The following is a 17,447-nucleotide window of genomic DNA, read 5'->3' on the forward strand; positions in this document are numbered from 1 at the left end:
CGTTATGCCTTGTAGGATGAGGTTTACCGGGGCTGCCGACAAAGGGCTTTGATGTCGGCAGGGGAGCGTCCAGACTAGCGCGCTGAGTGGACAAACAGCTGATCAGCTGTTTGTCGGCTCAGCGCGGCAGCCATGTAAATGTAAATGAAGCCGCGATCATTTAAATCGCGGCTTCATTTGCCTTTGCCAAAACAACAAATCTACATGGCTCCGTCGACGGAACCATGTAGTTTAGACGTACCCTATATGTCTACACTGGCAGGTTCTTGCATAAGAACGGCTGTTTTTGTGCAAGAACCCACAGAGTGTCCACACTGCCCGCCCACTCTTGCGCAAGAAGATTTACAGTACGGCATCAGAAGACAGGGCTTCTTGCGCAAGAACTACGCTCTTTTCTAACAAGTGTAAGCCCTCTTGCACAAGAGGGCAGTGTGGACGCACAGCAGGGGTTTCTTGCGCAAGAAAGCCCTATGGCTAAAATGGCCATCAAACCTTTCTTGCGCAAGAGAGCATCCACACTGCCCTGGATTCTCTTGTGCAAAAGCACATGGCAGTGTGGATGTATTCTTGCGCAAGAGTTCTTGTGTCTTGCTCAAGATATTCTTGTTCAAGAACCCGCCAGTGTAGACATAGCCTGTCATCTTAAAAGCCTTGTGGCTACTCAGCCCTCCGGCTGAGTCACACTCTGTGCAATCACAACCCCTTTCCCTCTGTCCTCTGTGGAATGCGTCTCAGCTTGTTACCCCACTGAGTAGGAGAGTGGTGCCTCCAGGGCTTCTCCTCCTGGAGACAATGTTCTAACAGCTTCCCACTCTGAGCTGTCCCTGGTACAGCCAGCTCTGACCATCTCCCTTCCAGGTCTGGGCTGCAACTGAGCTGCCTCTAGTCCTGCAGCTCCTCTTATATAGTCCCTCCTGGCCCCTGATTGGCTGCTTTCCTCTTAACCACTCTAGCTGCCCGGAGCACTTCTCTGTGGCCCTTTTGGCCTTTGGGTCTCACCCCCATTAGATTCCCCTTGCACAGTAGGACAGTGAAGGAGTTAGAACACTACCCCAGATGTCGCTGAGACATGTCTACTGTGGCCTGGCCTTTGGGGGCCATTGCACTGTGAACAGTTGCCAGAATGACCCCACTGCTATGGTATTAGATCTGAACCAAAGCTGGAGCCCAAACCAGGTCAACAGGACAGAACATTGCCCTTTATGTTCTTGACATTGTTAAACAAAGGGACTGACATTTTTAACATTAGCAACCACGCAAAGATGCCCAGCAATTGTGCAAGGGGGTAAAACACAAAGGTTCTGCTAACAATTAGGTGTTTAATCAACTGGCAAGGCGGAACTGGCAATTAAGACCGCCGTTCCATCATGCGGGCAGAGGGAAGTGAGCACCGAGGATCAGAACTAGCTCCGAATTGCACGTGTCCGTAGCTTGATGTCATCCTCTAAGTCAGTGGTCACCAACCAGTCGATCGGGATCTACTGGTAGATCATGGAGCCTCTGACAAGGAATCCTGACTGGTCTGGCCAGGAGTCTGTCAATTGCCAGTACTTTAGCTGCCCCTTCTCCCACTGCTCTGCTACTCTGGCGTTTGGACCTGTCCCCCCCCCCCCCCCCGCCCCCGGAGCCCTCTTGCTTGCTGTGCAGGGTGGGGGAGCTGGAGTGAGCAGGGCAGGGCCTCAGAGGAGAGGAGAGGAGAGGAGAGGAGAGGAGAGGAGAGGAGGTATAGCAAGGGAATTTGGGTGTGATGTGGATCCTGGGTTGCACTTACATTCAGAAAGTACTTCACAAGATTGCAGACCACAGCTCTATGTAAAACCTGGTTTCAAACTTGAATTCATCACGGCTGTGGCTTTACAGAGTTAGCTGTTGTATTTCCCACTGCTTTCCTCTCCAACACATCCGTGACTTCTGGGGCGTGCTGTTGATCCACGTTCTCCGGGCTACTCTGGCATAGGAGAGGTCACGTCGGTTGAACATATTAATCAGATTTACTTGGAATGTACAAGACGACCAACGTTACACCAGAGGGGGGTTGCTCCAGAGAGACTGAGTGTTTCAAAACATGTCTGAAGGACTCCTCTGGAAGCCCCGTGGGCAGGCAGTTCACATGGATGATAAACCCACAGAACAAATCGAGCCAATTAGAACAAACCAAAGTCTTTCAAGCTTTAAAGTCCAAAAGTCCAGAGCCTCCATGTGAGAGGAGCAGCCCTGGATAGTTACCAGTCAGGGGGCCATGTCATAAGAACATAAGAACGGCCGTACTGGGTCAGACCAAAGGTCCATCTAGCCCAGTATCCTGTCTGCCGACAGTGGCCAACACCAGGTGCCCCAGAGAGGGTGGACCAAAGACAATGATCAAGCAATTTGTCTCCTGCCATCTCTCTCCAGCCTCTGACAGACAGAGGCCAAGGACACCATTTTATCTCCTGGCTAATAGCCTTTTATGGACCTAACCTCCATGAAATTATCTAGCTTCTCTTTAAACTCTGTTATAGTCCTAGCCTTCACAGCCTCCTCTGGCAAGGAGTTCCACAGGTTGACTACACGTTGTGTGAAGAAGAACTTTCTTTTATTAGTTTTAAACCTGCTACCCAGTAACTTCATTTGGTGTCCTCTAGTTTTTCTATTTAGAGAACTAATAAATAACTTTTCTTTATCTGCCCTCTCCACGCCACTCATGATGTCGAATTGAGAGCCCCAAAAGCAAGGTTTGCTTTTGCCGCTGGATATTTTTAATCTTCTGAATGCCGGGCATTTCCTGTAAGGCAGTGATTAGCGTCAGAGGGCAGCAGCCATGGGGGGGGGGGGGGGGGTGTTGGTCCGAGAAGAGGATTCCGGCGAGGAAGCCTCCATTTTGAATGAAACCACAAGCACAAGGGCACTGGTCCCACTGGGTTAAAAAAGCCAAGGAACCCAACTGTGCATGTTACAGTCTGTGCCCTTTTCAATGCCCGACGCAGATTTGCCACGTGCCCTGCTGGGCAGCATGCAGCCCATCCCCCCACACGGCGCAGAGAGGACTCTGCAGCCAGCAATGCCTGTTCATCAGCTACCGTTAGACAGTTAAGGGCGTTCAGACGAGTTGCTTGTCCAGTACAACTCTTCCCTTCCCCTGCAATTTGCACGGGGCACAGACACACAGAAGGTGCATGCAGCATTCCGAGGCAAAGGCTGTCAGAGATACCGTTTGGCTCTGGGTCCAAATTCTCCCTAAATTCAAGAGTCTTCAAGTTTGGAGGAGGGGGGTGCCAGAGAGTTCTTCTTTGCAGGAGCTTCCCAGGACTGGCCATCCAAACACCAACCCTAACTAGAGACTTTGTCCTGAGCTGACAACATGACTTTAGTGCAGCTAAGAGGTGCTGGGTTGATGGTTTGGTGACTGACGTCCTCTGTTTAGTCAGAGACCACACACAGCAGCAGCAGAGACAATGAGAGGGTTCCTCTGCTGAAAAACCTCAGTCCTAATCCAAAGGACCCTGTTAAAGAACGAGAAAGGAGTTTAATCTCCCTGGCTTATTTGGTGTCTTTTGAGATGGTCAGCAAAGGGCCAGTTGCATGGTAGTTTTCTGAGGTGGCCATTAACTGGACAGGGACAGACATCAGGCGAGAAAAATATTTAGACATTACTCCCTACCTGGGGGGACTTAACCTAGTGAGTTAGGAGTGAAAATCTCCACAGCCCATAATCAGTCCTCTGGGATGTCACCTGACATGGACAATTCCTGAGAGGATCAGTCAGGGGTTTTAGAGACCTGGTTTCAGTGAAATCCTAAACACAATATGTGGATGGTGAGACACCTATTGTCAATGAACACTAACCTCCCCTCCCCCACATTATATTACTACCCAGTCTCAGACTTAGGCCAGGTCTACATTGCCAGAAAAAATGGAAGCAAGATATGCACCTCCAGCGACATGAATTGCGTAGCTGGAGTCGATGTACCCTGCATCAATTCTCTGGGGCAGCCCCACAGCAGGAGGTCGATGAGAGAAACTCTCCCGTCGACTTCCCTTACTTCTTGCAACAGTGAGGAGTACTGCAGTCAATGGGGGCACCCTCAGTGTTCAACTGAGCAGGTCTTTACTAGACCTACTAAATCAAACCCCAGAAGATCGATTACTGGGGTGTCAATCCTCCGGTAAGTGGAGACGTGGCCTCAGCTGTGTTAATGGAGCCCTGATATCTGCTCCCTTTCCTATCATTGAGTACCAAGTGTACCACAATACCACAGCAGTGTTTATACTAGGAATGTAACTGGTTACCTGGTAAACATCACTCTTTCTTGGTGATGCTTACCGATAACTGGTTAATCGGTGCTTGGGCCGGCCAAAGCAGCCCCTCACCCTGCAATGCACTGTGGGTAGGGGCTTCTCCAGCCTGGCTGGTCCCAACATACCACAAGCCAGGGCTAGGGACGGAGCTGGGAGCCAGGAGCTGGGAACTGAGCCCCACAGTAACCATGAAACTGACAGAATTAATATCAGTTACACACAGTTAATATTTGTATATATTTCTTACAGCCCTAGTTTATACAGGGTCAGGAGAAACCCACGGCAGCTTCGTTATGTAATCCCAGCTATAGCGTGATCTAACGACTAGCGCATAGGACTGGGACACAGGATAATTGAGTTCTGATCCTCGTTCTGACACTGACTGCATGTGTAGTCACTTGGCATAGTCACTTCTTGCCTCGGAGCTTTATCTGTGAAATAGGGACATTGCTTCTGACTTCCCCTCCTCACAGCTAGTGCTCTAGAAACGAGAGAGGGAAATGACCTGGCAGGATATTAAGCCTGCTCCTCTCTAGCAACACAGGATTATTCTTCTGCTTATATGATAGAGCTTCTATCATTTGCATTGGGACACTTTTCTCCTTCCAATGGCTCTCCCTGCAAGCACCTGTTTAAATCTTGCTGTTACAGACATTCCCCCAAGCCTAAATAGCTTCATCCTGAATTAGAACTAACGGTGTAAAATTAGATCTCATTTTAGGGCATTCTCAAACCAGGGGTCTCTACCCAAAAGGGATCAGCAGCCTATTGTTGGGGGGAGGAGGGGTCATGGTCTTGCTGCCCTTACTTCTGCACTACCTTTTAGAGCTGGGGGGGATTTAAATATCCCCCGCTTCAGTAGAATAAAAATGGCCGCCACATTGTGCCAGCTCAGCTGTTTGTCGGCACAAAGCAGCAGTCAAGACGGGGATCGGTCGGCAAGGAAAGCCTTTGCCAACTGATCCTGTAAACCTCGTTGCACGAGGCATAAGGGATATTTAAATCCCTGCTTCATTGACTATGTCGGTATGTCTAATTTACATGCCTCTGTCGGCAAAGGCATGTAGTCTAGACATACCCCTGGTGTGAAGGCAGCAATGCAGAAGTGTGGCATGGTACGGGGAGTGGAATTCTCATATTTTCAAAGGGGCCCAGCTAAAAAACGTTTGAGACCCCCTGTTTTAGAGGGTGCTCGATTTCCGTTAATATTGCTGCAGACTTCTGGAGTTACTAAGACTTGGAAAGTACTTTGCAGTTCTTTGCCTTTCATTCCAGGCTGTCAAAGTATTACTATGACTATGCAGCCATAGCCTCTGCAGGTTCCTACCCCTTCCTTTCCAGCATCTGAATGCCCAGACTAGTGTAGTGACCATATTCCTAGCCCAAACCTCTCGCTAGACCATCAAGTTTATGCCAGGGAGTGTTAGTGGGAACTCTGAGCTGTAAAGAGACACAGGCCTGGCTTTGCCTCTGAACTCCAAAAACGCCCTTAAAATACTCAGGGTTTTTTTTTTCTTTCTGAAAATGACTCGAACCACGTGGTTAGAACCCGGGTCACCCATCCTGACCACATTGTAGTGGCTGCTGTGCTGAGAACGTGCAGCTCGTTCCAGAGAGTGCTCCTTCCCTGGATGGCATAAGGCAGCATGGAGCCAGGGTAAGGATGCTTACAGAAGCCCCCTGGCAGCTCAGAAAGGTTCTAAGCTTTCTCTTAAAGCTGCAGCCCACGCTCTTTTCTTTCACAGAGTTTCTTTCTCTTGGGTGAATGGAGCTGGGGGATGTGGGTGTTCAACAGACAGGCTCCTCGGGGGCTAAATTTGTAGCAAAAGAGTCCACGGTGGCTTTAGGAAAGCCCCCCTCGGATAGCCCTTTGTGGACACTGTATCTCCCAGTACAGCCACGAAGGTAAGAGAACCCCAGGCTCTAGGATCAGCTGAAAGAGACTTCTCAGGCTACTTTCACTTTAACTTACAAGGTGATATTTTCAGTCACTTTTTTATCCTTTAACTCTCTGATTGACTCAGGGTGAGCACTGAGAGAAAGGGGATGGGCAACCAGAGGAATCCCGGAGCTAGAAGGGGCACCTCTGTACTAAAAACGATAGCTCACTGGGTTAGAAAGCTGCTGCTTCCAGATTCTGCAGTTTAAGATCGAAAAGCAGGAAGCTTTGAGGTGCTCAGTACTAGATGACAGCCCGAAGGGGCTGCGAGGTGCTAATCTTGGCCTTCTGCCTCCAAGAGGCTACCCAATGCTCCCTGAGGTGGGGTCTGTGTCGCTAACTGGACCAAAATGGGGTCCAGTGGCCACGCGGGGGACGGCAAGGAAGTGAAACCGAGCGATTCTGCAGCATGGCTCCATGCAGCCTAAGGCAGCAGAGATCCAAGATGGCTGCAGCCTGGTGGTTTCAGGAAATGCTGGCGTCTTTGTGAGGGATTTCAGGGAGGTGAAGCCGTGGGGCACTGACCAAACCGGTGCTCCCTGCACATTCCTGTCTGGATTTGGGAAGGGCTGTGAAAGCATGGCTCTGCAGGGTGTGACGCTGGGTCGCTGCCTCCTGCTCCGAGTGCAAGAGAGCTGTCTCTGTGCCCACGGCGGGAAATCCTCGCCACTCTGCCAGTGCTCGGCTCCGGGCTCTGCCGCGGCACACGCCATCTTGTTACACTGGAGTGCCCAGCGCCTCGTCGTCTGGACACCTGCAGTGAACACAGATTCCTCCCCTCCCTGGAAGTAGCGCACCTCCTGGTCAGCAGCTTCCCCTCAGTTAATGCTCCCTTCAGCACGAGGCACTGGTTGGTGGCTCTAGTCCAGTGGTGAGGAACCTATTTTGGGCTGGCAGCTGCTGACCCACAAAAAAATCAGTTGGGGGCCACACACAAGGGAGAAGGGAAAAAAACCCCCAAAATACACCCAATTGACGTGGCCCCCGACTGAGAAGGAGAAAGACGACGCTCCCCACATTCCTCTCGCACACCAGAGCCTTCGGGGCGCCAGGCTAGTAGACTTTGTGTATTCCAGCACTGTGGGGGAACTGGAGTGCCAGCACAGGTCCCCCAGTGCAGGGGGGGGGGGTCCCACGAGCCTATGGGGTCGGATCCAGGCAAGTCGGGCACTGCATCTGGCCCCCAAGCCTTAGGTTCCCCAGCCCTGCTAAAGTCAAACCAGATACACATTTATTTAGCACAGCTTAAGATAAAGATCCAAAATAGATGCAAGTTAAAGGACTGGAAACCCCAGGTTACAGATAAACGTAAAATAGAAAATGCAGTCGAGAGCCTGGACTTATTAGCCAGTGGTTCCCTCTCTGTCTCATGAGGTCTCTTTCTCCCATGGACAGTCCTTATAACACTGGTCCAATCTGGAGAGGTGGGATCCACTTCTCATGGGATGCTCATGCTGGCAGAGTATCTTGTGTTTTTCATCTTCCTTCTTCTCCTTCTCCATAGCCCCAGCCTTTCCGAGGGCCCCTATTCAGAGTCTTTTCTTGGGTTTTCTTCAGCTTTGTCAATGCTCAGTCCTCCATCTTCTCTGGACTGTAAACTCAAGGCTGGGCCGGGTGGAAGGATGCTTCTTGGTCTCATTTCTTGAGTCAGCTGAGACCCACTGTCGGAGGCGACGTGTTGTCTCCAGCCATTTTGGCACAGTCTGTATTTTACACAGCGCTTCAGAGATTACCCCCGCAAACTCTCGCAAGAGCCGTGATTGGCAGCTAGTCCGTAGCTTTTGCCAGACACCACACCACCACCGCCCACTTGGGTGAAGCATCCAGAACCTGGTCAGACACAGGTGTAACATGCCTGGCTGGTAGTGGGTGAAAGTAGGGCTGGGGGAGGCAAGCCCACAGCCCCCCCTTTTGCCTGAGGCCCAACCCCCCATGGGAGCCACGCTGCTCCCCGCCGTAGGAGAAAGCCTTCAGCCCCTCACGGGAGCCTCCTCGACCCTGGAGCACCATGGGGAGGGTGGGTGGCATGTGGCCTGAGACTCGCTGGCCCTGGAGCTCAAGGAGGGCAGGAGGCACATAACCCCAGCATCTTCCAACTCAGCCTGGTTGAAGCCCGGGGCAGCAGTAGGTGTTCTGGGGGCGGAGAGTGGGCTGGGCCATGCCGGGACTGGGGGAAGGAAATGCCTTCCCCTGCCTATGATACCCGCCACCCATGCTGCCTGGACATGTCTGGGCATGTATAAGCAGGCCTATGCCCCGTAGCGGCTGGTCGTGACTTGCAGCAAACCCACGCATGCTGTCAAAGGCTACCGCTGGAATCACGCCAGGCCCCGCCGGCACTGAGTGTCTCTAGGCATACTGGGTGACAATCCGGGTCGTCGGAATTCCGGCAGCTGATTCCCATGGTGAGTGGATGGGGCACAGTCGCTCACAGGTGGTGAAATATTCGGTGACGTCTGCAGATCGGCCATAACTAGGAATAGTCCTTCCCATTTTGGGATTTTTGGAGAGGCGGATCCTGCTGTGTTGGGGGGGTTGACTCTTCCAGTTCAGTGCAGCCCGTTCATGTTGTCTCTCTCTCTCTTCTCTGGCAGCCTCCTTCTCAAGTCTTTGCAGTTCCAGGGCTCTTTCATCAGCAGCTGTGCCCTGCACGCGCTACCTCCAGTGGTCACTCTCAGTACTGCATCCCTCCTTTCTGTGCCTCCTCCCTTTCCATGTTATGGAAAACAGTCTCATTCCCAGCACTTTCCATTTTCCTAGCACAGTCTTACTTTAAGTTATGATAAGAGGAAGCTGCATTCTAAATCTGATGGCCCTAGCCCTTACTGTTTAGGGGGTGTTCTTGAACAAACAGATTCATGGACGGATACTCAGACAGATGCACATTTCTAAAATATATAGCTAGGTTGCTGTTCTGCTCCTGCTAGTTAAGGTTAATAATGAACTGATGCATGTTTGGAGATGTTCCTATGCAGGAGCACATTAGCATTAGAACTGCAGGAGCATATGAAGATCAAATTGCTTTTGATGATATTTTTGGCTTATCACATGTAAACTCTTTTAGAGGGCTGCATGACGACAGTGCTGGCTTTCCCAGCGATACTGGTGTTCTCATGTTACATTTGTAATGACTCACATGTAGTCACTCCCACCATCGTATACACGAAGTACTATGGTGTCTCAGGAGAGCTCTGTAAACTCTGGACTCCTGTGGTTACCCCCACACCCAAACAAGTATCATTGGTAGCAGAGCCTGTGTTCAAAAAGGGATCCCGATTCAAAGAGCTGCGATGTGAGATTGTGGTCGACTCTGTTGTGTTCTTATTGCACTTGCTGATGAGGGCAAAAATGATGAATTACTGTTTGTCTCTTTGTAAAAGGGGTATTTGAAGTCAATGACATTTGTGGCGGAGGGTGAATGAATAATAAAATTATGAGGGAAATGTCACAGAATAGTCAGTGAACATGTCTGCAAATGAGATTCCCAAGTGGAAGTGGAAGTTAATGGAGTGAATAGTCAGGAGGTTATGGTGGAGGTGAATACTACAGGTTAGACCTCCCTGGTCCGGGTCAGGTCCCAAATCAGGGGAGGTCCCCTGTCATTGGCCTCCCAGGTCCCTGCCCCCCCTTACCGCCATCTGCTTCTGGCCTCACTGCCCCTGGGCTCCGGCAACAGCACTCCTGCTGCTGGCCCATCCACGGCTCCATGGCTACTGGGGCCGGTGCTCCATGCCAACTGCCAGCCCAGCTGCCACTGGGGCCAGAGCTCCAGATGGACCATGGATGTTGCCAGAGCAGAGAGTCCTGGTTTAGGGAGGTACCCCCTGTGGGAAGAATAGTCTACAGCACACAGGGCTGCCTGACGCTACACTGGACACTTTGACAAAGTGCAGTGTAACCGCCTCAAATGGGAGCCCTGGGGCCAGTCCGTACGGGAGCTGGGTTGGACTCCAAGCCCCCACTGGACATCCGTCCCTTCCACGTTTTCTGGGTATTTAGAGGCCAACTGAAAGGTGAGAACATCTCCGGAACGACAGGCCAGGTGGAAAGCCCCAGAGGCCAGAGGGCTGCCACAGGGGCGTTACCACTGCGTCTCTTTTCTCTCTCTCAGAGGGGAAGTGGGTTTTGTGCTGATGGAAGGAGACAGGCTGACCACCCTGGTGAGTGGCAATTGCTCTCTCCAGAGACCAGGCCTAGCACGGGCAGAGGCAGAGCAGCATCCCCATCCTGCCTCAACCCCACTCCACAGCCCCCCGGGGTAAGCTAGTCAGGGTCTGACACCGAGCCCAGTGGGAGATTTTTCCATTGATAAGCCTGAGCCTCCACGGCTTATCCAGTCCTTGGCTGCTCTGTTGGACTGCCAGTGAGGGAACCAATTAGTGCCAACGATGACGAGTCATTGGGCACTCTACAAGAGCCTCTCTTTCGTTCCTGCTGCAGGCCACTGAACGGCTAGCAGACGGTAACTAATTATATTCATTTCTAGTCACGGCATGGGGTCCCCAGGAATGTGTAACCCACACACCTAGGCTACGTCTAGACTGGCATGATTTTCCGCAAATGCTTTTAATGGAAAAGTTTTTCCGTTAAAAGCATTTGCGGAAAAGAGCGTCTAGATTGGCACGGATGCTTTTCCGCAAAAGCACTTTTTGAGGAAAAACGTCCGTGCCAATCTAGACGCGGTTTTGCGCAAGAAAGCCCCGATCGCCATTTTCGCCATCGGGGCTTTTTTGCGCAAAACAGTTTTTAGCTGTCTACACTGGCCTCTTGCGCAAAAACATTCTGGAAAAGGGCTTTTGCCCGAACGGGAATGTCAAAGCATTTGCGCAAGAAGCACTGATTTCGGACAGTAGAACGTCAGTGCTTTTGCGCAAGATCAAGCGGCCAGTGTAGACAGCTGGCAAGTTTTTGCGCAAAAGCGATATCTTTTGCGGAAAAACTTGCCAGTCTAGATGCAGCCCTAGTGTGGTTCACTGTCCTGTGTAGTGGCACTTAGAACACTTACAGGAAGAGCTAAGAACAAGGCAGCTCTACAGCCTAAGCTGGGAGCCAGCTGGCTTTATAGTTCAAGCTGCAGTGGCTCCTCCATTAAGCTCCAGAGATCCCAGGTTCAACTCTGCCCAGTGATGGTCACACATGGACTTTCTAATCGAAGTACATGCTTTTCAGAGCTCCTGTCAGCAAGTTATTGGCTGTGTTGTGTTCATTTTCAACCCAGCAAAACTCATTCGATGCATCAGTTGCTGCTGAGCTTTTCAACATAGTTTGTTTCTTAAAGTGATGGTAACATTGGTTTATATCTGGGGTGGGTAAATACTGGCCTGAGGGCCAGATCTGCTCTACCAGGGTTAGCTCCTGGCAGGCCCCCACTGCTTTGTTTACCTGTGCCTTGGCGGGTATCGGACAATTGCAGCTCCCCTCATTGGCCGCGAATCGCCGTTCTCAGCCAATGGGAGCTATGGGAAATGGAATCCCAGTCCATGCCACTTCCCTCCACTCCCATTGGCTAGAAATGGTGCTCCATGGCCAATGGGAGCAGAGAACCTCTGATGCCTGCAGAAGCGCAGGTAAATATAGCGGCCATGGCCCAACAAGGATTAACCCTAGCGAGCCTCCATCAAGTTATTGCCCACCCCTGGTTTCTATGGAATCAGTGGCACAGTAGCTCATCCTTTCCAGTCCATTGCTGGCAACAGTCTGTTCTGTTCCCTCTGGTTCCTACACTGAGCCTGTCCCTGGTACTTGTGAGGACTCTGGTATTCTGCCGAGAGAAAGCCGGGCATTGCTGGCTGTGCAGTTTATTGTCTGCATAGAGTGGAGCCTGCCTAAACCCATATGAATGCAGCACAGCTCTGCGATCTGGCATTTCCATATGACTGGCTGTGCGCAGCTTTAAATCAAAAACATGAGGGCAGTTTCAAGCAGACGTGAGAACAAGAATGGGGAACCTAAGGCACGGGGGCCAGATGTGGCCCTCAGCTTGCCTGGATCTGGCCCCTGAGGCTCGGGAGCCTACGCTGGTGCTCCAGCCCCACCTCCGCTGTTCCACTGCGGGGCTGGAGCACACAAAATCTACAGCCCTCCCTGCCCAGGATCTGGTGTGCAAGGGGAACGTGGGGAGCATCTTTCACCGTGACAGTCGGGGGCCATGTCGGTCAGCATTTGTTGTTTTGTTTTGTTTTTTGCTTCTTACTTCTGTGTGGCCCCCAACTGATTTTTCTGTGTGTCAGGGGCCCCCAGCCCTAAAAAGGTTCCCGCCCCTGAGTTAGAACATAACGTAAAAACAGCCAGGCTGGGTCAGACCAAAGGTCCATCTAGCCCAGTATCCTGTCTGCTGACAGTGGGTTTGAGAATAGCATCTCCTCAGCCTGGTTTTACATTTCATTCCCTCACGCAATTTATTTTGGCTTTGCCAGAAAGCCCTGCTGCACTTGAAGGGCATAGCTCCGTAAATCCGCTTAGCTCCGCTGACTTCAGTGATTAGCTGTCGCGTTACACCGGCCGAGGCTCTAGCTCAAGGAAAAGAAAGCATTTCCCTTCCTTTGGAATTTCTAACCTCTCATTCCTGGTGGGTTGAATGTCTGGGCTCTTTGAAAGGACATCGAGAGGAAGGAAAGGCTCCCAGACAGAGCCAGATTTTGATCTTAGACTTTACTACAGGTTGAACCTCTCTAATCTGGCATTCTCTGGTCCAGCAACATCCGTGGTCCAGCATGCTGTTGGTTAGCTGGCTGTCCAGTTATCAGGAGCATGGTCAAGTTTCCCGCGGTCCCATAAAATTTGTTCACAGCCACCACTCCTGGCTCTCAGTGTTCTGTGCTGTGATTTAGCTTTAATTTATCCCTCAATGTCTCCTAAGAGCCCAGCAAGCAGGGGAAGTGTTGGTCATGCTGTTAGGAAATGGACCACCGTTGGTCAGCAAATTCTCTGGTATGGCACAGGTCAGGTCCCGAGGGATCCTGTTTAGAGAGGTTCAACCTCTAGCAGGCATTTAGGAAAAGGGAAACCTTCTTTCCCTCGGCTTTTCTACAGCAGCAAAGAGTAAAGTGAGTGGAGGTCTCCCGCTTGCATGCTGGGACCTGTAGTCTTTTTTTCTCCAGGCTTCACTATTCAGCATGAAGGAGGATCCAAGCTCCTCTTTCCTGTGCAAACTGTCCCTGGATTATAGCAAGGCAGCCCTCAGAGGGGTCAAGTGTAGGTGCCCCCGTGGCAGGGAATTTATTCTCATCAGCCAGTGCTGTAGCCGGGTTCTGCTGCCTCGTACCAACGTGCTGAAGCATCACAAAGCAGCGTGCCTGTCACACAGCAGCCTCCAGTCCGTACTACTGAGGAGCCCTGGAGTGAAACCCTCCATTCAGAAACCTCCAGGGAGCCTCACATGATCTTGCTGCAGAAGGACCAAAGGGCTGGAGGAAGTGACAGATTGCTTCTCCTTCCCCCTCCCTACTCTCCAGGACCCTTTCTGGGCAGGCCTGGGCTTGTCGGGCCCGGCGGTGCCAACAAATGGGAAAGGCAGCTACTCGCTCTTTCTTCCACACGCCGACGACCTCTAGAGGCCTGCGCTCGGCCAGACGGGGGACTAGATTACAGCTGGTGGCTGGGCTCCTCACAGCTGGGCTGCCCAGCGTGGCCAGGAGCCCTGCAAGCAGGGAGCAGGAAAAGTGGGGGGTGGGGGACCGGCAGGGCAGCAAGGCCAGTGGCATGGGGGGAACTGGTCAGGAGGCTAGCAGCCAGTCCACAGCTGGGGTAGCCAGTAGCAGGGGGGGGCCAGAAGTGACCTCCCCTGGTCCAGCAAAATTCCTCCTCCGGCATCAAGCCGATGCTGAGGTTGCCGGACCAGGGAGGTCCAACCTGTCATGGGTTATAGTCAGAGAGATCTTCCATTTCCCCACCTAAAATTAGAGTCCATTGTTACCCACATATTGTGCTGCACTGGCTCAGTAGGAGATTTTTAATCCATCTTATTTTAAACAGAGTTCACTGAATCTTGCTTTAATTATCCATGAGATTCCCTGGGCAGGCCCTGGAAATAAAGAAATGGAAAAGAACCATTGGATGATCTAGTCCCTCCCCCTGCATGCACAGGACACATCCCTGTGCGTACACTTGGTCAGGCACAAAGCTGAAAGGTGCTGGATAAGTACAGGCTGTGCCATTTCTATGTGTTGTGGCCACACTAACGATGCTGTTTTCCTTTGGGCTCAGAGCGATTTATCCCCTGTCCGACTCCCCCTCTGTGAAGATGTCCCAGTCTTCTCCAGTGGATGAAGGGACGACGTTTGAACATCTCTGGAGCACACTGTAAGTGCTACTCGACCACTGTGCCAACCCTCATTCTGGGAAACAACTGGTCTGTCATTGCTTGGGGCTTAGAGACTCATACTGTGGAGTAGGACTTAAAAGGGAGATATCTTTCTACCTCTATAGCTGCAAGGCCCATGTTTTCATGCACGTATTTTTCATGTTCAGATTTTTGCTTGCTCAATAGCTCAGTTTTGTCCACTCAGGCTACATTTTACCAGCCCGATCTCCTTGCATCAGGGTACGTTTACACTGCAACACTATTTCGAAATCACTAGCGCTATTCTGAAATAATTTAGTCCGCATCTACACAGCAGGCAGTTATTTTGAAATAGTATCGAAATACCGTCCAGCTGGAGGACTTCTCACTCCGACTCCTGTAACCCTCGTTGTACGAGGAGTAAGGGAAGTCAGAGGAAGAGCGCTCTGTTTCAAAATAAGTGCTATGTAGATGCTCCCTATTTTGAAATAAGCTATGCAATTGCTGTAGCTTCTTTCGAGTTAAGTCCTGCTGTGTAGACGTACCCTCAGTGGAGGTCCTGATGTGACAGCGCAGTCAGAGTCGAGATCATGGAACAATCTGAACGAGAAATGACCCAACACCTCCTGGGATCTGGTCCAAAAACCTGGGCACCCCAAATCTGGCCTCCTGTTTTAATGGCTACTGCCCCTTCCCCCTCCCCCCCCCCCGTGCTAATGCTCTAGAGCTGCCCTGCCCATGCAAGGGTGTGTTTCCAAATACTGCAGAAAACAACTCCAGCCCAGCTGGGGTTTGGTTTCCCCTGTTCTGATTGAAGGCCGACGCCCAGCACGCCCGCATGCTGTGGCAAATGCCACGGGCTGGAGAGGACTGCTGGGACGTGCTCGTTTAAAGTCAGAAGAAATGAGGAAGTTGTGACACCCTAGGCCAGTGCTTTTCAAACGACGGGTCGGGACCCAGCACTGGGGGTGGAATGTCGGGCGCTGGGTCTCGGTGCTGCAGGGGGATCAGGGGAGCAGTGGGGGGGCTAAGGCAGCTCCCTGCCTGTCCTGGCACCACGGACTGCGCTGGGCCCCAGAAGCAGCCGGCAGCAGGCCCAGCTCCTAGGTGGGAGGGGGATGGGACAGTAGAGGACTCCCCGCACTGCCCCTGCCCCAAGCACTAGCCCCGCACACCCGTTGGCTGGGAACCTGCTGCTGCCTGCGGTGCCAGGAGAGGCAGGAAGCTGCCTTAGCCCCACACTGCACCGCTGACCAGGAGCTGCTCGAGGTCAGCCCCTCCTGCCCCAGCCCTGCCCCTCCCCAGATCCCGTCCTGCACCCCGAAGCTCCATCCTCAGCCCCGCCCCGGAGCCCACCCTCCAGTCCCGTGATGTTGGGTCGCGGCAGCAGCAATTTTCTTCCACTGGGTCACGAGTCAAAAAGTTTGAAGCCCCTCTGGCCTCAGAGACTTTAGTGCTGCTGAGAGGGAAGCAGCCAAGCTTGTCTCCCCAGCCCGGGTTAGCCCTTTGGGGACCTGTCCCCTCCTCCCCCCGCTCCCCTGCTCCACGGACTGGGCTGCAGAGAATGACAGCAGGGCTGCCCCTGGGCGCTAGCTTGGGCTGTTCTACCTGGCGTGGGTGCGAGGAGAGCCGGCCAGCCTTCCCAAGGGATCGTGCCCTCTAGATCTGTGCCTGGGGAGGGGGGCTTCACACAGGGCCCTACCTGCTCCCACATGGCAGGGGGCTCAGCTGTCTCTATGGCATGGGTTCCCAAACTGGGGGGCCAGAAGAAATTCCAGGGGGGGCACAAGGTGACCCAACCCCTCCCCCGGTCAATCCCCCCTTCAGTTGTGCTGCTATTTTTGTTTTTTGGCCTCGGTCCGTTTCCCCCCCTCCTTTTTTTTTGCTCAACAAGTTCTTTTGCTATGGGGGGGGGGCATGAGGGTGTCTCAAAAATCAAAAAGGGGGCGTGCTGCTGAAAAGTTTGGGAACCACTGCCCTATGGCAAAGCAAGAGGGATGCACCTTGTCCACTGCTAGCCCCACCCGGGTGAGTCAGAAAGGGGTGTAAGAACCTCAGAACGGCCACCCCGGTCAGACCAAAGGTCCATCTAGCCCAGTGTCCTGTCTGCCGGCAGTGGCCAGCACCAGGTGCCCCAGAGGGACTGAACAGAACAGGGAATCCTCAAGTGATCTCACCTCTATCATCCATTCCCAGCCTCTGACAAAAAGAGTCTAGGGGCACCATCCCTACCCATTCTGGCTAATAGCCACTGTTGGAACTAAGCTCCATGAATCTATTTAGCTCTTTCTCTAACCCTGTTCAAGTCCTGGTCTTCACCACATCCTCTGGCAAGGAGTTCCACAGATTGACTGTGCGCTGTAGCGTCCTGGGCTACATTCTTTTTCCTTCCTAGCCACATGTGGGGGCCCTGTGTGCAGCTCCTGCCACGGGGTGTCCCAGTTCATCTGGCTCCCAATGGAGTGGGGCTGTCACAGAACCAGGGACAGTTCTGCACCCGGGTCCAATGCCGAGGTGGCGTGAACGGGAGTTGGAGGCGGATGTGATGGGCAGGCCTGGGTGTAGGTGCTCACGGCTGGGTGGATGAGGCCAAACCCACTCATCACTGATTGGATTTCTCTGGCCCTGGCCTCCTTACACCGCTCCAGGGCTGCCTGATTGAGAGCTGAGCGCTCCAAAGTGAAGCAGGCAGCATTTCTAATTGGGTTAGCTCCCTCTCTGGCCTGTACTTAGCACCCTGACTGAAGAGGAAGGAGGCCTGTGGGCCATTCCCTTTTCTCCTCTGTGCCCTCCCCGGAAGGAAGCAATGCTCTGTCTGGCCGATCGCTTGCTACTGAGGGACACGCCACATCTATGTCCTCTGAGTCTAGTCTCATGCTGCATTTATCCCCCAGAGAAGACAATTTGTCCAGGTAAAATGTGCTGAGGGGGCAGCCCTGGGAAAAAGCA

At 52.4% G+C, this 17,447-nt stretch overlaps 1 protein-coding gene across 4 annotated transcripts in view; it reads left to right on the top strand.

Moving 5' to 3' along the window:
• Positions 1 to 17,447, top strand: part of TP73 (tumor protein p73) — a 112,297-nt gene that overhangs the window by 12,750 nt on the left and 82,100 nt on the right. For 3 of the 4 annotated variants that reach the window (XM_075906809.1, XM_075906811.1, XM_014574393.3), the window contains exon 2: positions 14,423 to 14,518. In XM_075906809.1, the coding sequence (XP_075762924.1) occupies positions 14,423 to 14,518 (96 nt within the window). Of the gene's footprint in view, positions 1 to 5,894; positions 5,936 to 14,422; positions 14,519 to 17,447 lie in introns of those variants that run through there. The other variant, XM_075906810.1, reaches the window with a different exon arrangement.

This window comes from Pelodiscus sinensis, chromosome 23 (genome assembly GCF_049634645.1).
Source record: "Pelodiscus sinensis isolate JC-2024 chromosome 23, ASM4963464v1, whole genome shotgun sequence".
Lineage (NCBI taxonomy): Eukaryota > Metazoa > Chordata > Testudines > Trionychidae > Pelodiscus > Pelodiscus sinensis.